General features: G+C 33.1%; 1 protein-coding gene across 4 annotated transcripts in view; it reads left to right on the plus strand.

Annotated features, from left to right (window-relative positions):
• The window catches only part of LOC114337263 (7SK snRNA methylphosphate capping enzyme bin3), a 170,742-nt gene that overhangs the window by 97,050 nt on the left and 46,138 nt on the right, over positions 1-27,554 (plus strand). For all 4 annotated transcript variants that reach the window (XM_050642830.1, XM_050642832.1, XM_050642833.1 and 1 more), the window contains exon 4: positions 162-679. In XM_050642830.1, coding sequence (XP_050498787.1) covers positions 162-679 — 518 coding nt within the window. The remainder of the gene's footprint in view (positions 1-161; positions 680-27,554) is intronic.

A 27,554-nucleotide genomic window follows, 5' to 3' on the forward strand; every position in this document is an offset into this window, starting at 1 on the left:
AATATGCTATTAAATATAATATTACTTTGTTTTTTATTACTATTTGCATATCTTGTCTGTACTGTATTTTTGTAATCCAATTCAAATTTTACCTAAACGCAATGTGATAAATAATGCCACATTATAATATGTTTCTTTGTTTTTATTAATTTGGCATCTAGTCTAAGAAAAAGCGTTTGAAAAAACGTCGTACTATGTCCGGTACCATGGATGTGTCTGACGTTACAGCTGACATTAGTTCAACAACAGAAGCGAAAACACCAGAATCCTCAGCAGATTCTGCCAAAATACCTGAAATACCTGAGCCTGAAGAACAGGTGATGCCAAGTCTCGAAGTCCCATCTATATCTAACCCTAACCCAGATGTACCTGTAGATATACCAATTTCTGATCCATGTGTTGGTACTTCAACTATGTTTTCTACCATAGTACCCGCGCCAATAAAGAAAGACAAAAGTAAGCGCAAGTCAGACGATGGTCATCACCTTGTGAAAAAATTTAAAAATAATTCGATGGATAAGATTGTGAGTCCGGTAGTACCTCAGCCTGGTGCATGGTTAAAAAGAAGTAATTCCATTAACAAATGGACTAAGCTGCGACAACATCCTAAACTGCAGGGTACTGCGTTGCCACAATTTAAGGAAAAGGATAAGCAGTTTCAGTACGGAAACTACAACAGGTAGGTAATCTTTGAACACACTTAAATTTATATTTGTATCGATTAATTATAAAAATGTTTATCTGAGTTTAAGTTCTTAATCACCACATCTATTAACTAATCTGTCACATAATTTTTACTAATTGAAAGAGAAAATGTAACAAACTTAGGGCCGGTTTCACAAACAACAAATAAATCGGTGAGTAGTTATTAGTCGAATAAAATTTATTAATACATTATATTTTATTGCGTTTTAATAGCTATTTGTACGCCACTGTTAGTTATTTGTCGATTAAGTTATGTACTATATTCACTTGAAAGAAATGTAATGTTTAGTGTAATGATTTTGCCATTAACTGTACTCGTTGCACGTTGCATTTATTTGCCACTGTATTCATATCCATAACCTTTGTTACTGGTTGATCTTTATTTGATTATTAAGCATCGACAGAAAACGTGCAAGAATCAAAAATTATATAGAGGACGAAAAGAAAACTCTGACTTCAATAATTGAGAAACTTAAAGACATAATTGAAAACAAAAAAAAAACAGACAGTATTTGGTCCAAACAGAAACATGCGACATGGGAGAAAATTGCTAATAGTTCTCAAAATACCGTATTTTGAGAATGATCTCCGAAGTGGATATCAAAATGTCAAAATAAACTTATTAAAGTAAAATTGTGGCTTATTCCTAATAAAAAATTGTATTAAGATGCTACAAGAAAATAGCTTCCGAACAATACTTTTCAGTCATGTAATTTACACCCCAGAGGCTTGTATTTTTATACGAGTATGTGACCCCCGGAAATGTTGAAGTTTTGTAGAAATTATTTTGCACCTTATTTAATTTACTGCGGTTTTGGTTCTGGGGTATTCGAACCGAGGACGTAATGGGGCAATGTAATGAGACGTTTTTCTTGCAGTGCGGGAGACTGCTGCCTTCGAAACATTTAAGTGATCACCAGTACATAATACGAAGAGCAATATTATTTCTCACATCGATGTCTGTTTTTGTTGCTTAGAGGATGCAATTGGTCACCGATCAGATATTATAATTGATCTACTAAATTTTTAAATAATCTAAATTTAGCTTTAAAATCAATATCATCAAATTCAATAAAAGGGATTCTTCTTTGCGGCAACAATCATTGTTGACTCCCTAGCTGCACAAAAGTTTTCTCAATCATAACAACTGTTGCACTCCTTGTAGTAAAAAATTGCTGTCTATATGTTCGTGAAGATTAGATTTACACTTACAAAAAACCTTTTTAATAGAAATTTTTTTATTTTTACTAATAGACAAGCCGAAAACGGCGGGTTCGTTGGGAAAAATATTCCCATGAGATTATTTTGCATAATCACATTTGTGAGACACCCCAGAATAAGGTTCAAGAAGTCGCTCACGCGAAAAGTGGTCCAAATTTTTTTTAACAATTTTTTTTTAATCAAATTTTAAAAATCTTTTTTAGCTTTTGTGGGCCATTCTAGACAAAAAAGGTCTCTTGTAATTTTTCTTTAAAGTTGATCGTTTTCGAGTTATAAGCAATTTAAAATTGAAAAAAACGAAAAATGGCGATTTTCAAGACTTAATAACTCGGTTAAAAGTTATTATTATGAAAGTCAGAAAGTGACTAAATCAAAGTTTAATGCCCCCCTACAAGATCCCGACGAAATTTTTGTCATTATTTTATTACTAAGCTGTTATTTTTAAGTAATAATATTGAGCGCCATGCACGTGGTAGCCGACCGTAAATGCTGAGTGCGAGAGAGATGCCACTCCGGCAGTCCAATTGTGCATCTTACTTGCACTCACATTTACGGCCGCCTACCACGTGCATGGCGCTCAATATTATTACTTAAAAATAACAGCTTAGTAATAAAATAATGACAAATTTCTTCGGGATCTTATAGGAGGGGCATTAAACTTTGATTTAGTCACTTTCTGACTTTCATAATAATAACTTTTAACCGAGTTATTAAGCCTTGAAAATCGCCATTTTTCGTTTTTTTTTCAATTTTAAATTGCTTATCACTCGAAAACGATCAACTTTAGAGAAAAATTATTAGAGACCTTTTTCCAGAATGGTCCAAAAAACCTACAAAAAAATTGTCCGGGATAAAAATATTGATTTTTGCAATTTGATTAAAAAAATTGTTAAAAAAAATTTGGCTCAATTTTCACGTGGGCGACTTCTTGAACCTTATTCTGGGATGTCTCACGAATGTAATTATGCAAAAAAATCTCATGGGAATATTTTTCCCAACGAACCCGCCGTTTTCACCTTGTCTATATTGAGCGCCATGCACGTGGAAGGCGGTCGTAAATGTGAGTGTAAGTAAGATACACAATTGGACTGCCGGAGTGGCATCTCTCTCGCACTCAGTTTTTACGGCCGGCTACCACGTGCATTTCGCTCAATATTATTACTTAAAAATAACAGCTTAGTAATAAAATAATGAAAAAAATTTCTTCGGGATCTTGTAGGGGGCATTAAACTTTGATTTAGTCACTTTCTGACTTTCATAATAATACCTTTTAACCGAGTTATTAAGCCTTGAAAATCGCCATTCTTCGTTTTTTTCAATTTTAAATTGCTTATACTCGAAAACGATCAACTTTAGAGAAAAATTATAAGAGACATTTTTTATCCAAAATGGTCCAAAAAACTTAAAAAAAATTGTCCGGGCCAAAAATATTGATTTTTGCAATTTGATTAAAAAAAAATTTGGGCCATTTTTGACGTGGGCGACTTCTTGAACCTTATTCTGGGATGTCTCACGAATGCAATTATGCAAAAAAATCTCATGGGAATATTTTTCCCAACGAACCCGCCGTTTTCGCCTTGGCTATAATGCCATACTCTGTATTAGAGTACAGACTCGTTTCATATAGGTTCTGTGAATCGCATATTGGAATATTTTGCTAGCGGTGCCCTTTGATGTTTTTACATCATAGAAAAGTTTTTATTTTTACTAATTAGTCCAGGAACCGAAGCTTTTCACCTCGCAATTTTTACTGAATGGATCGATTTGCTTGAAAATTTGAGAATAAGTAGTGGATAGTCCAAGGTTCAAAATCTATATGATGCAAAAAGGCGCTTTTACCATGGAGGTGGTTGCCACCCCATCTCTGGGGTGAAATTTTTTTATTATATTTTTACCACAAAAGTTGATACAAACATTCATTCTAAGCAAACAATGTTCTATAATTTTCTTTTATAAAATTAATAGTTTTCGATTTATTCGCTATCGAAAGTGTTAGTTTTACATATTATCGAAAAAATCAATGTTTTTCGATATACTCGTTTACGATTCACTCAATTTTTGCAGTAGAAAATTTTTTTTCGAACCAAGTTCTTGAGAATTAAATAACCTACAATTTCGTATTTAAACATTTTTTCGTATCTCTGATGCTAATCTTTCTAGTCTGAAGAAAATGGCATTTTTTACCAAACTACAAAAATTCGTTATTCGCTTTTAACTCCAGTTTTTAAAAACTAATCATTCTAAGCCAGTCAAACTTCTGGAATCTATTAATAATACATAAATAAAGAAGAATGAATAAGGCCAATGACTAAAAACACCGCTAACTTGCATTATTCTGCTTCCAATTGGATGTCTCCTTTTTTTTTTCAAAAAAATATATTGATTTTTTAACCGTAACTTTTTTATTTTTTATCTTAGGAAGTTTGGTAAAAAACAACTTTGTAGGTTTTTACAAAATATGTTATAAGCCTATTAATATTAAATCTTTTTAAAATCCTCAGTCGCAAAAAGAGGTGACTTTGAAAGGATTGGTAAAGGTGGTTTTTGCATGTTATTACAAGTTTTAATTGTTAATAGCTCACTCAATTTTTGCCGTACAAAAAATTTATACAAACCAGTTTCTTGGGAATTAAATAAGCTACAATTGCATATTTAAACATTTTTTCGTATCTCTGATGCTAATCTTTCTATTCTGAAGAAAAGGCCATTTTTTCCAAACTACAAATATTCGTTATTCGCTTTTAACTCCATTTTTTTAAACTAATTATTATAAGCCGGTCAAACTTCTAAAACCTATTAATATAATACATAAGTAAAAAAGACCAAATAAGGTCAATGACCAATTTTAATTAGGGTGGTGATTAGGGGGTTGCTTCCGATAAATTTTTCGCTGAAAAAAATGGGGACTGATATTATTTTTTTGACTTTTTTTTTATTTCTGGAGATAGATATTTTCAAATACTTCCAATTAGTTTGAACAGTTATCCTCGAAAAATGCATAGTTTCCCCGTCTTTTGACTTTGAAACTACAATATTTAGCATTTGACGAAGAAGAGCTAACATATAATAAAGTATAGCTCAATTCCTATTGGTCTTACAGAAAATTAAAAAAGACGGTTTTGTTTATTTTTTCAAAAGCTACATTTTTGTTAAGTAAAGTTGTTTTGATAAAACGAAAACTTTTGGAGTTATTAGCAAAAAACTGATTAAAAACATTGTTTTTTTTTTCGATATAAAACTAACACTTTCGATAGCCAATAAATCGAAAACTGTTAATTTTATCAAAAAAATGTATAGAACGTTTTTTCCTTAGAATGAACGTTTTTACCAACCTTTGCGGTCAAAATATAATAAAAAATTTCCACCCCCCGGATGGGGTGGCAACCACCCCCATGGTAAAAGCGCCTTTCGGCATCATATAAATTTTGATGGAGTTCGAGTTTGGCAAGCGAGGCGAGAGGTCGTGTGGCAGGTGTAATGGCGATAAGGTAATTTCGAATTCGAAACCTATCACAATAAAAACACCGGTTTTTTAAAAGACCTATCGTTATCGATAATCGTTAAACTTAAAAAGCGTTCTTGTGCGAAATAAAAATAAACTTCTAAGTGTATAATAATAATATTTATATTAGTGCTGAGGTTAACATTTAATTTAAAATGGCCAGTGGCGGAACAGGAACAATCCGAAAGGAAACCTATAGAAAGAATGAAGAACTATCAGATAGTGGCGACGAAGAATCTAAGAAGAAAAAATATAAAGAAGATAAATTATATTTTGAAAAGAGTAACCTGACGAGACGAACACCGAATAAAAGCAACGACACAAATGAAGAGATGATAAAAATGATGCGGGAAGTTATGTGGAAAAATGATGAAATGATGGCAGAAATAAGAACCATACGGAAAGACCAAAAAGAAACGATGGAATATATTAAGGAGCTGAAAGAAAAAAACGAAAAATTGGAAGAAGGTTTAAAAATGGCAAACAATAGAATAGAACAATTGGAAAAAGATAGACGGAGAAATAATATAGTATTAAAAGGCCTAACACTAGATGCTACCGACGGAAAGCCTGTAAAGGAGTCAGTAGAACACTTCATAGGAAGAAATCTGAAATTAGAGGTCAGACTGAGAGGAGCGGTGAAGATCGGCGACCAAATCTTTGTAGCAGAAATGGAAAACCTAACGGATAAGATGAGTGTACTAAAAAACAAAGGAAAACTGAAAAATCTACAGGGACAAAAGGTGTATATAGAATCAGATTTAACAAGAAAGGAAAGGGAAATACAAGCAAAAATTAGGAAAATGGCAAAAGAAGAAAAAGACAAAGGTAATACTACGAAGATAGGATATATGAAACTGGAGATTAATGGAAAGGAGTGGAAATGGGACCATAATAAAGAGAAACTTATACTAACTCACAGAAATATCGGGGAAGGGACTTCAAAAAACTAAAAGAAAATAATGAGACCGGACCCACAACAATGACAACCAAGGCAATGAATGGGAAAAGCGATAGGGAAAAAGATGATGCAAAGGTAAACAAGGATGAAAATAGGAAAAAGGGGAAAGCTAGATTGCAGAAAAAAGGAGAGATAAAAATGGGAACATGGAATGTGAGAAGCATCAATGGAAAAGAGGAAGAACTGGTAGAAGATATGATAAGACAAAAAATAGAAATACTAGGAATAACAGAAACGAAGATGAAAGGAAAAGGTCTTAAGAAAATACACAAAGGATATTGGTTACTTTGGGTAGGAGCGGATACAAAAGAGAGAGCAAAAGAAGGAGTCGGGATAATAATTGCACCGAATAGACTACAACACGTTATAGAAGAAACATATGTTAACCAGAGAATATTATCGGTGAAAATTAAACTGATGGACGAAGAAATATGGACAATAATAACAGCCTACGGAGTAAATGAAGATGCAAGAAAGGAAGAGAAAGATAAATTTTTCGAGGAGCTCCAAATGCAAATTGATAATGGGGAAGAAAACATAATTGTAATGGGAGATCTAAACGGTAGAGTCGGAAACAACAACAGCGGAATAGAGGAGTGCATGGGAAAAGAAGGAGAAGAAATGCTAAACAGAAATGGTGAAAGAATAATAGAAATATGTATGGAGAATAAACTAGTTATAGCAAATACAAAATTTAAACATAAAGAAGTACACAAATACACGAGAGTACAAGACAGCAGAAACGAAAAATCAATCATAGATTACTTTTTGGTAAGCAGCAACAAATGGAAAAGAGTACAGGATACGAAAGTGAAAAGAGGCTCGGAGATTGGCAGTGACCACCATCTAGTAATAATGAGAATGAGAACAACAGAGGAAAAAGAAGAAAAGAGAAGAAAGGTAGTAAATGAAAAAATAAAAAGTTACAAATTAAAAGAGGAAATATATAAGAAGAAATTCCAAGAAAAATTAGATAATACTTTGAAAGGTAGGGCAAAAAATACAAATATAGAAAAAAAATGGGAATATCTAAAAACCAGCATAATCAAAGCAGCTGAGGAAACTTGCGGGAAAGCAAAAATAGCAAACACTAACATGAGGAGAACAGAATGGTGGACGGAAGAAATACGAGAGAAAATAAAGAACAAAAAAGACAAATGGAAAAGATACCTAAGCACAAAACACCCGGAAGATTACGAAGCATATAAAGAAAAAATGAAAGAGGTTAAAATAGCGGTGAAAACAGGAAAGGAAAGGTCATGGGAGATATTTGGACAAAAAATGACAAAAAATTATAGAGAAAACCAAAAACTCTTCTACGGCGCATTAAAACAACTCAGACAAAAGAAAGAGCACACGATGCCGAATATAAAAGACAAGAATGGAAACGTACTAACAGAAGAAAAACAAATAATGGAAAGATGGAGAGAACATTTCAAAGAGCTAACTCATGTAGACAAGGACAACATAGGGGAGATACAAGAAAGGAATGAAGAACAACAAGTGGAATCCATAACAAGAGAGGAATTAGAGAAAGCAATAGAAAGAGTAAAACTGGGCAAAGCACCAGGCAAGGATCATATCACCCCGGAAATGATAAAATTCATGGGGACAGAGGGAATGGATAGCATGAAAGAACTAATGAATGATATCATAAATAGAGCAGAATTACCAAAGGACTGGAAGAAAGACATATTACCAATACACAAAAAGGGAGACAAGAGAAACTGTAATAATTACCGAGGTATCACCATATCAAGTATCCCTGGGAAGGTATTAGCAAGAATACTAGAGACAAGAATAAAAACACAAATAGAAACAACTATGGAAGACACACAGTGTGGATTCAGGAAGGACAGAAGCACGCAAGACCTAATATTCACATTAAGACAAGTAAGTGAGAAGGTAATCAAGAAAAATAGAGAGATACATATGTGCTTCATTGACCTGGAAAAGGCGTTTGACAGAATCCGAAGAAAGGTCGTTTGGAAGACACTAACAGAAAGGGGAGTCGACAGACACATAATAGAAGTAATAAAGGATATGTACAAAAATAATACAAATGCAGTAAGAACCAATAACGAGGAATCCAGAGAATTTTCTACAAGTCAAGGCGTCAAACAGGGATGCGTGCTGAGTCCACTGCTATTCTCAGTGGTACTGGATGAAGCGATAAAGAAAGCCAAGAGAAGAATGAGAAAACTAACATTAGGATACTGGCAAATGAAACAGACTCAACTATCGGAGCTACTATTTGCAGACGACATGGTATTGATAGCAGAAAACAGAGAAGACTTACAGAACAATCTTGAAATCCTAGAAGAAGAACTATCAAACATAAATATGAAAATTAATACAGAGAAAACAAAAACAATGATAATTTCAAATACGAGGAAGACACACGCAATAGAATTAGACGGGAAACAACTAGAGCAAGTGGAATATTTTAAATACCTAGGAGTAATAATCGAATCAAATGGTAAACAAGACATGGAAATAAACGAGAGAATGGGACGAACAGGAAGCTTATTTAACACTATGAAAACAACATTTTTTGGGAAAAAAGGGATACCGGAAAAAGTAAAAACGGCAGTCGTTAAATCAGTAGTTAGACCAACAATCATGTATAGCAGCGAGACATGGACATTGACGGGGAGACAAAAATCCAGAGTCAATGCTATGGAAATGAGGTTCCTGAGGAAAATAGCAAACAGAAAAAGGACAGACAAAATACGAAACGAAACAATTAGACAAAACCTAAAACTAGAACCAATCAATGAAAAAATAGTAGAAGGACAACTTAGATGGTTCGGGCACGTGTGTAGAATGTCGAACGAGAGGCTAACAAAACGAGTGTTCGAAACGAGAGTGCAGGGGAAAAACAAAAGAGGGAGACCAAGAGTTATGTGGGTAGATGAAATCAGGAAAGAAGTCGAGAAGAAGGGATTGACATTGGAAAGTGCAAGAAACCTAGCGCAAGATCGGAAAGCATGGAGACTACAATGCCAAACTCAACTCCACCAGCCTTACACCTAAAGGTAGAAAGGCTTAGGACTAAGTAAGTAAGTAAGTAATAAATTTTGATACTTGGACTATCCACTACTTATTCTCAAATTTTCAAGCAAATCGATCCATTCTGTAAACATTGCTAGGTTTTGTCCTATTTTAATCTTCATTACTTGGACTAAATGTAATACTCTGTATTGGAGTACAAAGACTCGTTTCATATAGGTTCTCTGAATCGCGTGTTGGAATATTTTCTTAGCGGTGCCTTTTGATATTTTCATATCTGGGTTAACAGAGAACTTGAATCGAGTCGACATTCTTTTCACATATTCCCCGTTAGAGGGAGTTCTAACCTTACTCCGGTATAAATAGTTTTATTTTGTACCGAGAAATACGGAAGTTTTGATGTAAATTTGTCTTCTTGTATTCTAAGAGCTAGTGAACCCTCCGACTAACGGTCTTCCTGTAAGGCTAGAAATTTGTATAGTGATAGTTCATAGCACACCAAGGCTAAAAACCATGACCTAACAGGCATCAGCCCTGCACGTGTATTTACCAGGTGAATCGAAAAGTGCATAGTTTAGGGGAAAAATAAACTTTCTCCTGTAAAGTTTAAATTTAAGTATGCGTTTGAGTAAGTCATTTAGAACAAATGTGTACAATGACAGGCGATTCTGAACAGCATAAGACCTTGCCAGACGAGGGGAAAGATTTTTCCTAAAAAGCTTTCCCATACTGATGACGATAAGGAGCTATACCATACTGATGACGACTAATAAGTCAGAAACACGTGTCTGTGGTTGCATTCCATCTTATACATATTTTGTATTTTCATTGTTGCGAGCCATGCCGATATCTATAAACTCGCGTTAACCTCTCCTTGTTTGATTTTAAAAACGTTTTAAACGTTTGGCATTGCTTTCCTCAGGTAGCTGTACCTTCCTCCGTGGATTTGTTAGTTGTTGCTCTCGAATCCTGAGGGTCTTCTAACATTATAGCCACAAATTGGTTGCGTTGCTCCTGTTTGGCTATACCATACTGATGACGACTAATAAGTCAGAAACACGTGTCTGTGGTTGCATTCCATCTTATGCATATTTTGTATTTTCATTGTTGCGAGCCATGCCGATATCTATAAACTCGCGTTAACCTCTCCTTGTTTGATTTTAAAAACGTTTTAAACGTTTGGCATTGCTTTCCTCAGGTAGCTGTACCTTCCTCCGTGGATGTGTTAGTTGTTGCTCTCGAATCCTGAGGGTCTTCTAACATTATAGCCACAAATTGGTTGCGTTGCTCCTGTTTGGCTATACCATACTGATGACGACTAATAAGTCAGAAACACGTGTCTGTGGTTGCATTCCATCTTATGCATATTTTGTATTTTCATTGTTGCGAGCCATGCCGATATCTATAAACTCGCGTTAACCTCTCCTTGTTTGATTTTAAAAACGTTTTAAACGTTTGGCATTGCTTTCCTCAGGTAGCTGTACCTTCCTCCGTGGATGTGTTAGTTGTTGCTCTCGAATCCTGAGGGTCTTCTAACATTATAGCCACAAATTGGTTGCGTTGCTCCTGTTTGGCTATACCATACTGATGACGACTAATAAGTCAGAAACACGTGTCTGTGGTTGCATTCCATCTTATGCATATTTTGTATTTTCATTGTTGCGAGCCATGCCGATATCTATAAACTCGCGTTAACCTCTCCTTGTTTGATTTTAAAAACGTTTTAAACGTTTGGCATTGCTTTCCTCAGGTAGCTGTACCTTCCTCCGTGGATGTGTTAGTTGTTGCTCTCGAATCCTGAGGGTCTTCTAACATTATAGCCACAAATTGGTTGCGTTGCTCCTGTTTGGCTATACCATACTGATGACGACTAATAAGTCAGAAACACGTGTCTGTGGTTGCATTCCATCTTATGCATATTTTGTATTTTCATTGTTGCGAGCCATGCCGATATCTATAAACTCGCGTTAACCTCTCCTTGTTTGATTTTAAAAACGTTTTAAACGTTTGGCATTGCTTTCCTCAGGTAGCTGTACCTTCCTCCGTGGATGTGTTAGTTGTTGCTCTCGAATCCTGAGGGTCTTCTAACATTATAGCCACAAATTGGTTGCGTTGCTCCTGTTTGGCTATACCATACTGATGACGACTAATAAGTCAGAAACACGTGTCTGTGGTTGCATTCCATCTTATGCATATTTTGTATATATATATTCTATAACACTATAAAACAGTGTTGAAATTATCGGGAATTGCGGTCTGTGGCTTAGATTGAAACTACATTTAATTCTGTTGAATTTCGATATTTCGATGAGTATTTATTAATTTTTCATCTTCATCAGGAACAAACTACAAAATTAACTAACAGTTAGGTACCAACATAATATTACAATGATATAACTTACGAATTGTTGTAGGTATGTTATATAAAGCAATTTAACTTAAAGCTATGCATGTCGTTTCACGAGAACGTCGAGGGCGGCACTGAGTCAGGTATCTTTTCTCACATGTGTTAAGGGTCAAAAGTTCCAATATCGAGCCATCTGTTTAATATTCTGCTATTTTTCGAATTTTAAAACATTGCAGTAAATTTCGCTTAATCTACTTGTGTCTGATTTGTAATTAATTGAACGTTTATTACTGTTTATGTGGTACATCTCGAGGAACAATCTTTTCTTATAATTGCTTTCTGAATCTAAGATCTTGATATCTGACAAATTAAATTGGTGTCCTGTTGTTATGGAATGGTGTGCTGCTGCACAAGTATTTTTGTGTGTTTTACAATCACTTTTGTGCTGCGTTATTCTTTGTTTCAGCCACTGCGATGTTTGTCCTATATACTGCCCATCACATTCGAGACAAGAAAGTTGATAGATGATATGACTCTGATTTAGAAGCGGTGTCTGGTCTTTAAGCTTCGAGAATAAGCTGTAGTTGGATATGCTATTGTATTTCGCTATTTTGATTTTAGGAATTCCGTTCAGCAGCTTGATTATATTGTTGGTTAAGCCATTTATGAAGGGCAACTTTTTGTAAATCACGGGATCTGATAGTCTGTTGTCACGTTGCCCGTCGTATAAGTCTGAGTTATATATCAGTTGCTTAAGAATTTTACTTGGATAGCCGTTGTTCAAGAATATGTTGTAGAGTGTTTTTAAATTCTTTTGTGTGAACAGGTCATTGCTGATGTGTAAAATTCTGTTTTTCATTGCCACAACAGTGTTGTGTTTTTGGCTTTTCGAGTGCTGAGAGAAATAATTTATATATCTTCCAGAGTCAGTTGGTTTCTGATACCAATCCAAAATTATCTTGTTCTCTGTGGTTCTTATCACCTTAGTGTCTAAAAAGGGCACACTTTGTTCTTTCTCCTCCTCAACGGTAAATTGTAGGTGTTTGTGAAATCCATTGAAGAGGTCCAGTGTAGTTTGAATAGAGTCCTCGGGGATCGCACTTATCACATCATCCACATATTTGTATATGAACGGTAACTTGAACGGTAGTCGTGGAATTACTATATTAAATAGATGATCTAAAACTATTGTGGCTAGAATGGGGCTGATAGGAGAGCCCATGGGAGTGCCAAATATTTGTGAGTAAAAAGTTCCACCGAAAGAAAAGTAAACATTAGAAAAAATAAAGTCGATTAGTTTGAAGAAGTTATTCTTACTTAGTGTGGTGTTGGGTTCTATTAAGTGCCAATTTTGCTCTAAAATTTCAATAATCAAGTTGAGAGGAATATTCGTGAAAAGCGATACCGCATCTAAGGATATAAGTACATAGGTTTGAGGAATTGTAACATTCTTAATTAGTTCTACAAACGTAAATGTATCTTTCACATTATAATTAGTTTGATATTCAAAAGTGGCAGTTAGAATGTTTGCCAAGTATTTCGAGATGTTGTATGTAGTGGAGTTGATTGAGCTGATGATAGGGCGAAGAGGAACATTGCTTTTGTGAATTTTTGGTAGACAGTATAACTTTGGAAACATCGAGTTGTAGATCATTAGTTGTTTTGCAGCATTAGCGTCTATCTCACCTATGGATTTCAGGTTCTTAATAATATTGTTGTATTTGGTTTGTATTTTCACCGTTGGATCAGTGTTTAATTTGGTGTACGTGGAAGAATCCTGTAGCATTATCTCAGTTTTATCCATATATTCTGATTTATCCATGGCAACCGTACACCCACCTTTGTCTGATTGCAAAATGTATAGATCTGGATTTGATTTCAAAAACTTGCGTGTTTTTTCAAACATCCTGTTGAAGTGGTTTGGTTTGTTTGTTGTAGTGTGGTTCACATAATTAGTTATGATGTTGGTTGCTCTAGCTCGTACGACATCCTTTGATTAATAACGCAGCACAAAAGTGATTGTAAAACACACAAAAATACTTGTGCAGCAGCACACCATTCCATAACAACAGGACACCAATTTAATTTGTCAGATATCAAGATCTTAGATTCAGAAAGCAATTATAAGAAAAGATTGTTCCTCGAGATGTACCACATAAACAGTAATAAACGTTCAATTAATTACAAATCAGACACAAGTAGATTAAGCGAAATTTACTGCAATGTTTTAAAATTCGAAAAATAGCAGAATATTAAACAGATGGCTCGATATTGGAACTTTTGACCCTTAACACATGTGAGAAAAGATACCTGACTCAGTGCCGCCCTCGACGTTCTCGTGAAACGACATGCATAGCTTTAAGTTAAATTGCTTTATATAACATACCTACAACAATTCGTAAGTTATATCATTGTAATATTATGTTGGTACCTAACTGTTAGTTAATTTTGTAGTTTGTTCCTGATGAAGATGAAAAATTAATAAATACTCATCGAAATATCGAAATTCAACAGAATTAAATGTAGTTTCAATCTAAGCCACAGACCGCAATTCCCGATAATTTCAACACTGTTTTATAGTGTTATAGAATATACTTGCACGGTCGATAAATACATCGGATTTCGAATCCAGTTCTATATATATATATATATATATATATATATATATATATATATATATATATATATATATATATATATATATATATATATATATAATATTAGTGACGTCATCCATCTGGGCCCGATGATGTAATCGATGATTTTTTAGATGAGAGTAGGGGTTGTGTGATAGCTCATTTGAAAGGTTATTTAATTTTCTATTCAGTAATATAAACATTAACATAATTATTTATACAGGCTGTACAAAAATTTTTTTTATTAAATTAGACAAAAAGAAGAAAAATTTTTTTTGTACACCCTGTATAAATAATTATGTTAATGTTTATATTAATGGATAGAGAATTAAATAACCTTTCAAATGAGCTATCACACAACCCCTACTCTCATTTAAAAAAATCATCGATTACGTCATCACGCCCAGATGGATGACGTCACTAGTATTATGTATATGCCAAAAAGTCCTAATTTAAGAATAAAAATCGACCTGTCTGAGGATTTCTCTTCAAATTTGCCCATTCTCGAGATAATGAATTTATGCAAACTCAAACGTCCTCACTTATACTACACTACTACAGTGTCGCGCCCGCTTGATTAGCAATTAAAAAACAAAGGGGTTTTCGATATTGTATTGCAAAAAACTCTTCGCGATTTCATCAATAAATGTTTAAAGAATATCTACCTACTTTGGCAACATTGAAATTTTTAGTTAAATGTCCGATTTAAGGTTAAAAATTGCCGATTTCGCAATTTTCAAAATTTTTTATCGCTTATATAACAAAAACTATTAACTTAAGAGAAAAGTCACTAAAGACCTTTTCTGTTTGGAATGATTCAAAAAACCTAAAAAAACTTTGTTCGATGCAAAAATGATAATTTTAGGAAAAACCCCTAATCTTTCCCCTCGCCTGGCAAGGTCCTATGCTGTTCAGAATCGCCTGGCATTGTACACATTTCTTCTAAATGACTTACTCAAACACATACTTAAATTTAAACTTTACAGGAGAAATTTTATTTTTCCCCTAAACTATGCACTTTTCGATTCACCTGGAAGATACACGTGCAGGGCTGATGTCTGCCAGGTCATGGTTTTTAGCCTTGGTGTGCTATGATAAATTATCACTATACAAATTTCTAGCCTTACAGGAAGACCGTTAGTCGGAGGGTTCACTAGCTCTTAGACTTTGCCTAGCCTCCTTGACAACAGGTAGTCCTAGAAATAGCGCTATCGGGGGATGGCAGGAGACAGATTTAAATCAAAACGAAACCGTCTATGTTCTATTTTTACTAGTGCCATACTCTGTATTAGAATACAGACTCGTATTAGAAGAATCGTTTCATATACAGTTCATGCTCAATTTATTAGACTCACCCTAGAAATATGAGTTTTTTAATTTCAAGCACCTTAAAAGTATTTCCAAAATGATACGGAACTGCTAAATGGATTAAATAACAATTACTTAATAATCATGCTACATAATTAAGTTAAAATGGTGAAATTTTTTGTTGAATTTTGAAAACTTGACAGATGGTAATAGAATAAATATGCTTAAAGTGAGTCGATTTTTTTGAACTTGTAGTTTTTTAGTTAAATTATTGATTGGCGTTCAATTTTTGTAAAATTTGCAGTGGTGAGTGTTAATATTGTTCCATATTAATGTTAGTTTTTCATTTGTTTGATTTATTTTAAGATATTAATTTAAATACAGTAGAACCTGCCATATCCGGACCTGTCATATCCGGGCCTCCCCATATCCGGACGGTTCTGCGCCGTCCGGATCAACCGAAATCTACCGAGGAAGGCAGTCCTGCTGTTGGACAACGCACTAAAAGAAGAACTAAAAGATGGCGAAATAATGTATTATAGAATCTATAAAACGTGTCTATCGACGAAAGTTATTGACGGCGTTGATTACTGGAATGTATGAAGGAGAAAACGTTTCAGAGACTATAAAAGAAGTAGTGGTCTTGATATCCGGATTTTTTCATATCCGGATTGGTCTGTCGCCACATTGATCCGGATATGGTAGGTTTTACTGTATGTTAATTTCTAAAAGATTAATATCTTTTAGATATCTTATATGTTAATTTCTAAAAGATTCATATCTTCGATTTAAATTTTTTAATATGGGTGATTGAAAAAATCTTTCTGTTTGAGCAAATCTCTTCTGTTACTACTGCTCTATTAGAAAATACCACATGTAATCAAAGAGAAACAACCAAAAAATGTGGTGTATCTTAATCGTCAGTTCGAAGGTTGAGTCAAAAACTTAAAGAGAAACATCCTGTTAGATCGGTTTGGAGGGCTCGGTATGGCTGAAAGATTTGTCACACCCGGAGGGCAACGAATTTTAAAGAATTTGACTGTAAAACAGAATAGTCATCCATAGCGGTATAAGGAATAAATTGGAAGAATCAGAAAGTTCAGTATCTGAGTCGACTGCATGCCGAAATTTGTACAGTATGGGATTCAAATGTCCTAGGACAGTTAAGGCACAGGCCTAGGCCAAAACCATCACCACAAATGCTCAAGATACGCTTAATTTCAGCCAATTTGCATAAATATTATATGACTACAGAGTCTTTATAGTACATTCTTTCACGATTTTTGCTGTAAATTTTAAAGAACCGCTTGGATTAACATGAAATTTGGCATACGCATAGCTAACATGTCAAAGAAAAAAAGTGATATGGTGCCGATGTGTGCTTTTGCCCTGGGAGTGACGTTCACCCGATCTCGGGGGTGAAAAATATATGTCCAAGATAAGTCCCGAAATATATAAACTGACTAATTCTAAGCAACTTTTGTTCTATAGAGTTTTTTCACCAAAACAATACTTTTCGAGTTATTTGCAAGTGAATATGTTCATTTTTCAACAAAATAACCACGTTTTTAGACGGTTTTCCGCAAATAACTCAAAACCTTAGCATTTTGTCAAAAAAAGTATTCTTAGCAAAACTATAGCCTATAAAAAAGTGAAAAAAACGGTGTATATATTAGCTCTCTATAACAAGCAAAAGCAGAGTTATAGCTAATGAAAAATAGGTTCATATTCGAAAAATTCCAAATAGAATAATTCAATGTGAAATATTCAAATAATGAAGCATTTTTGGGGAAAACACATTACAACTTTTTTAAAGTGTTTAAAAAAAGATTTATTTCTGTTTTTATAAAAAAAATTTCTAGCATCAAATGTAAGCAAGTTACGCTGAAAATAAAGTTGGTCCCTTTTGTTTTGGCAAAAAAAATCAGGAAGATCACCCCCCAATTAGCAACTTAAATGAAATTAATCGTTACCGCTTCACAAGTTACTTTACTTATGTTGTGTTTATATGATCTGTAGGTTCCATCGATTCAAAGTGCTTATTTTTGAAGAAAAAAAAATGGTTTTAAAGTAAAATTTTTAAAAATTTTAAGTTTGAAAAAAATGCTTTTTTTCAAAATAACTTAAAAAATAATTAGATATACCAAAAATCTTAAACAATCAAAACAGTCGGCTTTACTTTTCTGAATATCTTGTATTTTTTTGTTTTTCTGTAAGACAAAAATTGGTTAAGATTCGGTGTTTTTAAATTTGCATACACTCGTGATAAGTGACTCGTTCAAGCCCTTTTAACTACAGCTCTTTCAAAAATAAGGACTTTGAACCGATGAAACTTAAAGATCATATGATCAATACATACGCGAGTAAAAAACTTGTGAAGTGGTAACAATTAAGTTCATTTGAAATGCTAATTAGGGGGTGATTTTCCCGATTTCTTACTAAAAAAAGGGACCAACTTTATTTTGAGCGTAACTTGTTTACTTTTGATGCTAATTTTTTTTTTAACAAAAATAAGCATTTTTTTTTAAAAGTTAAAATGAGTTTTCCCCAAAAATGTGGTTTGGTTTTTGGTTATGGCACGTTAAAATATTCGATTTGGAATTTGACGAATATGAACCTATTTTTCATAAGCTATAACTCTACTTCTACTAGGTATTGTCACCTAATATTTACACCATGTTTTTCACTTTTTTACGTGCTATATTTTTGATAAGATTTTTTTTTTCGACGAAATACTTACTTTTTGAGTTTATTTGCGAAAAACCGTCTGAAAACGTGGTTATTTTGTAGAAAAATTAACATATTCACTCGCAAATAACTCGAATAGTATAACTTGGCGAAAAAACTTTATAGAACAAAAGTTGCTTAGAATTAGTCATTTTATCCATTTCCGGACATATTTCGAATATATATTTTTCACCACCAAAAGGGGGTGAAATTCACCCCTAGGGCAAAAGCACACATCGGCACAATATCACTTTTTTTCTATGACTTGTTAGCTATGTGTATGCCAAATTTCATGTCAATCCAAGCGGTTCTTTAAAATTTAGAGGTTTTGCAATATTTTACCTTTAAAGAACGTACTATTATGCAAATTGGCCCAAACTAAGCGTTATTTGAGCATTTATGGTGATAGTCGGTTGCTTGGTTGGTTCCTTAACTGGCCTATAACATTGGAATCCCAGACTATACAAATTTCGGCGTGCAGTGGACTCAGATACTGAATACTCTGATTCTTCCAATTCATTCCTTATATCGCTATGAATGACTCTTCTGTATTTTACAGCTAAATTCTTTAAAATTTGTTGCCCTACGGGTGTGACTGAAATCTTTCTGCCATACCGACCCCTCCAAACCAATCTAACCGGATGTTTCTCTTTAAGTTTTTGACTCAACCTTCGAACTGACGATTAAGATACACCACATTTTTTGGTTATTTCTCTTTGACTACATGTGGTATTTTCTAATAGAGCAGTAACAGAAGAGATTTGCTCAACAGAAATATTTTTACAATCACCCATATTAAAAAATTCCAATCGAAGATATTCGTCTTTTAAAAACTAACATATTTAAATCAATAACTTAACATAAATTAAACAAATTAAAAACTAACATTAACATGGAACAATATTAACACTTACCACTACAAATTTTACGAAAATTGAACGCTAATCACTAATTTAACTAAAAAACTAAAGTTGAAAAAAATCGACTCATTTTCCACTTTTAGCACATTCTATTACATCTGTCAAGTTTTCAAAATTCAATAAAAAATTTCACCTTAATTATGTAGCACGATTATTAAGTAATTGTTATTTAACCCACTTAGCAGTCCCACATCACTTTGGAAATACTTTTAAGGTGCTTGAAATAAAAAAACTCATATTTCTAGGGTGAGTCAAATAAATTGAACAGGGACTGTAGGTTCTCTGAATCGCATGTTGGAATATTTTCCTAGCGGTGCCTTTTGATATTTTCGTATGGGTTAACAGAGAGCTTGAATGTAGTCGACATTCATTTCACTTATTCCCCGTTAGAGGGAGTTCTAACCTTACTCCTATTAACTTATATATATATATATATATATATATATATATATATATATATATATATATATATATATATATATATATATATATATATATATATATATCAAACAAATGAAATAGAGAATGTGGAAAAATCCCCTTACGAACAATTCACACATCCACCATTTCAGGTTGGGAAAAATTTCTTGAATAGAATCAAAGATCCAAACACCTGTTCTTAGAAATGTGTTTCGCCCTCTTCAACCTCTCTGGGCTTATCAATAAAGATGAGAGGTTGAATATCTTTAGACACATTCCATCAAAAAACAACATTCGAGACCCAAACATAGCAGGAGCGTATATCTACGCCGCATAATCTGACCATGACAGCCTCACGTTTTAATTCCCTAATTACTATAAGTAAAATATATGTTTGAAAAACAAAAAAACAAAAGATGTAAATCTTTGAAACACACTCAGTGATCAAAAGATCTAAGTTATTGGTTTACCGACCAAACGTAACTAAATCAAACAAATGAAATAGAGAATGTTGAAAAATCCCCTTACGAACAATTCACACATCCACCATTTCAGGTTGGGAAAAATTTCTTGAATAGAATCAAAGATCCAAACACCTGTTCTTAGAAATGTGTTTCGCCCTCTTCAACCTCTCTGGGCTTATCACTAAAGATGAGAGGTTGAATATCTTTAGACACATTCCATCAAAAAACAACATTCGAGACCCAAACATAGCAGGAGCGTATATCTACGCCGCATAATCTGACCATGACAGCCTCACGTTTTAATTCCCTAATTACTATAAGTAAAATATATGTTTGAAAAACAAAAAAACAAAAGATGTAAATCTTTGAAACACACTCAGTGATCAAATGGTTTACCGACCAAACGTAACTAAATCAAACAAATGAAATAGAGAATGTGGAAAAATCCCCTTACGAACAATTCACACATCCACCATTTCCCAACCTGAAATGGTGGATGTGTGAATTGTTCGTAAGGGGATTTTTCCACATTCTCTATTTCATTTGTTTGATTTAGTTACGTTTGGTCGGTAAACCAATAACTTAGATCTTTTGATCACTGAGTGTGTTTCAAAGATTTACATCTTTTGTTTTTTTGTTTTTCAAACGTATATTTTACTTATAGTAATTAGGGAATTAAAACGTGAGGCTGTCATGGTCAGATTATGCGGCGTAGATATACGCTCCTGCTATGTTTGGGTCTCGAATGTTGTTTTTTGATGGAATGTGTCTAAAGATATTCAACCTCTCATCTTTATTGATAAGCCCAGAGAGGTTGAAGAGGGCGAAATATATATATATATATATATATATATATATATATATATATATATATATATATATATATATAATAGAAATTTTTTTAATTCCTGGGTTTTCGGTCTGATAAAAATAAAACACTTTATTATGGCTTAAACGTTTCGGCTAATTGCCATTTTCAATAAGCACTTTAATGAATAATTGTAAACATTACATAAAACAAAACAAAAGACTAAAATTTACATTGCACTTGTTGGCTTGGCGTTTTGTTGTTGTGCAATGTAAATTTTAGTCTTTTGTTTTGTTTTATGTAATGTTTACAATTATTCATTAAAGTGCTTATTGAAAATGGCAATTAGCCGAAACGTTTAAGCCATAATAAAGTGTTTTATTTTTATCAGACCGAAAACCCAGGAATTAAAAAAATTTCTATTTAATAATTTACGGTCAGGAAATAACTAAACTATATATATATATATATATATATATATATATATATATATATATATATATATATATATATATATATATAGAAATGGTGGATGTGTGAATTGTTCGTAAGGGGATTTTTCCACATTCTCTATTTCATCTATTTATATATATATATATATATATATATATATATATATATATATATATATATATATATATATTGATGCACGTTAAGTTGTGACTTCCGGTATACAGAAGAGGCTGTCTGGCTTCCACCTTTTCTACTTGGGATTATTTTTTAAAAATTGCATATTTGATAAGAGGGGGGGTGCTACGATAGATCTACATATTGAGGGGAAAGGATTTACCATAATAAATGTTGTATATATATAGGTATATACGGAAGCGGACATAATACGTTGTGGCTTCTGTAAATAGGGTAGTTCAAGTCGCGTTGTCACTTCCAGCGATGTTGTCATGTTTTTGGAAGTCACAACGTCTCTTCTGCCAAATTTACCTCGTAGTTTGAGCGTGATCTGTTATCTTAGAGTCTCACACTTGGCAGTGGAATTCATTGGTATCTAGCGTTCCAATAAGAATGTCTTCTTTTTAAAGTGCCTACCCGTTCCGGATGTTGGCGATCATCATGGCTATCTTGACTTTGTTTACCGCAGCGCGGGACAGTTCAGTGGTAGTCATGTTATACCACGTTCGTAAAGTTTACCACTTTTACCACGTCCTCTTTTACCACTTACCTTCACTTGAAAAATCCGTTGGAGAAGGCGGTAACGTTCTTGATTTCTCATTATATGTCATTTTCGCATTGGAAATCGAAATTGGTTAATTGGTTTAATTGGTTAATTGGTTAAACGGCTTAATTCTATATATAAAATATCATTAATATTATATAGTTTAACTGTAATAATAATTGTTACAATAATTAAAACTATGCATTAGTCAATTACAGCTATTAATGAACATAATTCTGTGAATGAATATGAGTCTGTAATTCGGACCCCCGGAGAATTACAGAGGAATTAATTTATTAAACACAACACTAAGTGATAACAAACACACTGAATACAATTATAAGATTAGCAGAAGAACAACAAGGTTTTAGGTCGGGAAGATCATGTACCGACGCTATATTTATAATGAGGCAGATTCAAGAGAAATCAGTAGAATACAACAAACCGGCATACTTATGTTTCGTCGATTTTAAAAAGGAATTTGACAGAGTCAAATTAAAAGACGTTATCCATTTATTGTACGCAAGAGAGGTAACTCTAGGAATAATTAAAACGATCGAAAATATCTATCAGAACAACACGATCAGAGTAAAAGTAGATAAAGAACTAACTGACCCAATTGAAGCTGGCAATGGGATAAGACAGGGAGAAAATTAAGAATTTTCCGAGCTCTGTTAATATGATATATTTCTGCACACGTTTAAAGCAAAAAACTTTTAATAATTAGATACAATTATTCTATTATAGAGTGAACTCTCCCTTGGATGGACAGTAGTTGATCCGCATAATCTGTCCGTTTAAGGCAGGCGTCCGTTTAAGGGAAAAATAAATATGATATAATTAATTATTTTTAATGAGAAATAAGCCACAATTTTACTAAAAAAAATTATTTCATTAACGTTTCGACGCCCAAGTCGTGTGTCATCAAAATAAATATTAGTAGAGTAACAATGTATTACTAGAGTAATATTTTGTATTTTGACAACGACAAATATAAAAATGCCACAAGGAAATAGCTCCAGAACAACAATGAATATGTTAATTTAAAATTTTTAATAACTTTAATAACTAAAATTATTTCAGTTACTTTAATTATATGTACATATAGGTTGATGGCTCAGATCATGCACAAAATTTATTGTGAAATTTAATCCGAAAATAATTTACGAAATTTTTACCAAAACGCTAAGACCTACAAATTAATACAATGACGTCTATTGAACTCAAATATCTTCATTCGACAATTAAGTTAAGATTCATATTTCAGTCAAAACACAAAAATTTATCGAGGTATTTATTATCAGAGTAATAATGGGGTCAGCAATTCTTTCATGGATCGACATACACATTAAAATTTTGCTTGCGTTGCTAACAGTTAAAAGATGTGAACAGATTTGTATTACATAATTAATATAGCGTAAACAGTATTCATACCTAATATCAAATATCACTCGTGTAAAGATCTGTTGCCCGATCAAGGAATACAAAACTTATCGAAAACCTCCAAAAAATAAATTAAGGATGAAAATTTGGGAATAGGTAGTTGAAATTGTCTATTATTATATAAGAAAATGTTTACAATTCTACATCTCCTCCATTTTACAAAAATGGAGGGGAATACACCCTTCTTGGGGTTGAAAATATACATTCAAAATAAGTCGGGAATTGGATAAAATAACTAATTTTAAGCAACTTTTGTTCTATAGAGTTTTTTCACTAAGTCAATACTTTTCGAGTTATTTGCAAGTGAATATGTTCATTTTTATGCTTATGAACGGTTTTTCGCAAGTAACTCAAAAAGTAAGTATTTTATCGAAAAATGTATTCTTAGCAAAAATATAGCTTATAAAAAAGTGAAACAAATGGTGTACACATGAAGTCTGTTGACCCAGAAGAAGCAGAGTTGTAGCTAATGAGGAGTAGGTCCTTCTTCGTCAAATTTCAAATCAAATGTTTCGACGTGAAATAACCAAAAAACGGAGCACTTTTCAGGGAAAATTAATTACAACTTTTTTAAAGTGTTTAAAAAAAGGTTTATTTTTGTTTTTTAAAAGAACTTTTAACGTTAAAAGTAAGTGAGTTACGCTCAAAATATTGTTACGCAAATAAAAGGGCTCAACCCTTTTTATTTTTTGGTATAAAAATCGCGAAAATCACCCCCTAATTAGCATCTCAAATAAATTTAATCGTTACCGCTTCACACTTTACTTTTCTTATGTATTCTTTATATGATCTGTAAGTTTCATCGGTTCAAAGTGCTTCTTTTTGAAATGGCTTTAGTTAAAATGGCTTGAACAAGTCACTAATCACGAGTGTATGCAAATTTTGAACAGTCTTAGCATAACCAATTTTTGTCTACCAGGAAAACAAAGAATCCAAAATAATCAGAAAAGCAAAACGTACATTTTATTACTGTTTGAGGTTTTTGGTATTACTAATAATTTTTCAGTTATTTTGAAAAAAAAAGTAATTTTTTTCAAAATCAGAAAAAATGTTTTATTTTAAAACCAATTTTTTTCAAAATTGAACAGTTTGAACCAATAAAACTTATAGATCATTATAAAGAATACATAAACAAAATACCTTGTGAAGCAGTAACGATTCATTTTATTTGGGATGCTAATTAGGGGGTGATTTTCGCGATTGTTTTTACCAAAATATAAAAGGGAGCAAAAATATTTTGAGCGTAACTCACTTACTTTTAATGTTAGAAGTTAAAAAAAAAACAAAAATAAACCTGTTTTTAAACACTTTAAAAAAATTTTTAATAAGTTTTCCCCGGAAAGTTCTCCGTTTTTTGGTTATTTCACTTTAAAATATTCGATTTGGAATTGGGCGAATAAGGACCTACTTTTCATTAGTTACAACTCCGCTTCTACTGGGTATACAGATTTCATGCGTACTCCATTCTTTTCCCTATTTATAAGCTATATTTTTACTACGAATATCTTCTTCGATAAAATACTTACTTTTTGAGTTATTTGCGAAAAACCGTCTAAAAAATGTTTTTTGTTGTTAAAAATGAATATATTCACTCGCAAATAACTCTATATTTTTCACCCCCGAGAAGGGGTATTCCCCTCAATTTTTGTAAAATGGAGGGTGTGTAGAGTAGTTAACTTTTTCTTATATAATAATAGACAATTTCAACTACCTATTCCCAAATTTTCATCCTTCCTTTATTTTTTTTTGGGTCAGATCGGGCTATGTATCAATTTGAAACGATAAAAAATGACCTACAGTATCATACGCAAAGCATGCGAAACATGGGTGCTGAAAAGTCAGAAACAGACCTTTTAGAAAGATTGCAGAGAAAAATGCTAAGAGCAATATAATATGGAGGTGCGAAAATAGATCAGTGGAGAAGAAGAACCAAGAAAGAACTGGAAGAACTGTATAAAGAGTCAACGATAACGATGACGATCAAAGCACAGAGAATAATATTTGGGGCAAATCGAAAGAATGAGAAGTAAAAGAATGCCAAAATGGTACTCTTACGTAGACCATAACAAAAGAGAAGGAAAGGCAGGCCAAGAGAAAGATGGGAGGACAGTGTGTACGAAGACCTGAAGAAAAGTAACATTGAGAGATTGTATAAATGGACTGAATTGTAATTATATAAAATTTATAAGACTAAAATAAAATGTAGTCAGAAATGTAAAAGTTTTATTCCTAGGCCAACAAGGAATATTGAGCTTAATAAATAATAAAAAATGTAGTTTTATATCGTAAAATATTTGGAAAAAGTTCTTCATTTTATATTTACTATCCACATTTGCGGATACGTGCTGTCGTGCACGGATGGGTGCTGTCGCCACAATTATTCAATGTGTACTCCCAACTAATATTTCAGGAGGCACTATGGGAAAGAATTGAAGGTGTAAGGATTGGAGGGAGCATCATTAATAACATAAGATTTGCAGACGATACCGCAATCATGGCAGAGAAAATAGACAATTTACAAATTCTCCTATATATCATTAACAGAGAAAGCAAAAAGATGGGACTAACAATGAATATAAATAAAACCACATTAGTGGTGATCTCAAAAAACCCTGTTGACAACATACATCTGACATTGGAGGTAAACCGATAGAAAGAACCGAGAGGTATAAATACCTAGGAGCAATTATAAACTCACAATTAGATCAAGATGAGGAAATAAAGGTGAGAATAGAAATAGCTCAAAAAGGATTTATAAAATTCAAGTTAATGTTTACAAATAAGAAATTGAGTATGGACATTAGATTGAGGTTCGTCGAATGTTATGTTTGGTCGCAACTACTATATGGGGTAGAAGCTTGGACTCTAAAAGCACAATCCGTAAAAAAATTGGAGGCATTCGAGATGTGGCTGTATAGGCTTATTCTGAAAATTCCTTGGACTGCAAAAGTCTCAAACGAAGAATTGTTAAGAAGAATTGGACATGGCAGGAAGTTTATGAACACAATTAAAATAAGAAAAACATCGTATCTGGGCCACATACTTCGTAACTATAAATACTCTCTGCTACACGTCATCATGCAAGGAAGAGTAGCGGGGAAAAAGTTTTGGGAAGAAAGAAGAAATCTTGGCTGAGGAATATCAGAGATTGGACTAACCTCAGTGTTGAACAGATATTTCACTTTGAAAAAGACAGAGAAGCGTTTAAAAAGGTGATCGCCAACCTTGGTTAGAAGACGGCATAAGAAGAAGAAGAAGATCCGCATTTACACATCATTTTTACTGTCAACGTCCGGTGTTGAGTGTCAGTTGTCAGTTGAAGGGTACAGGTTCATATATCGCCGAATTATTTTTGTTTGAAAAACCGTCCATATAGAGGAGGTGCCCGGCAAAGGGAGGTGTCTGTTAAGAGGGAGTTTACTGTATTTCATATTATTACTAGAATTTATTACTTTATTAGAGCTATTTATCACTTTTAATTCATTGTTTCAATTTTTTTGTGTGTTTTTATACTTTTACTTACTTCCGAAGTAACAATCACTAAAATTGACTTTTCAGCCTAGGTCCAAAATACATATACGCGATTTTTGGCAATTTCGTAAAAATGAAAATACTTACCTAAATTTATTTTTTAATAAGGTTTTTAAAAAATAATTTATATTATTTAATGGACACTTTGAACTTTGTACATGTATAATATACTAATTATAGAGATAATATATTTAATTTAACGCTAACTATGAAAGTAAATCAGATCTGCTATTACTCATATTTAAATAACAGCTGCACAAAATACTACGACCGCAAATCTATAACAATGAAATGTCTGGCGTCTGGGAACGTTTGCACAGCGTTGCCAAATAACGGAAGTCACAACGAGCGGTGTGGTATACGGAAGTCCCTACGCGT

This window comes from Diabrotica virgifera, chromosome 2 (genome assembly GCF_917563875.1).
Source record: "Diabrotica virgifera virgifera chromosome 2, PGI_DIABVI_V3a".
Classification (NCBI taxonomy): Eukaryota; Metazoa; Arthropoda; class Insecta; order Coleoptera; family Chrysomelidae; genus Diabrotica; species Diabrotica virgifera.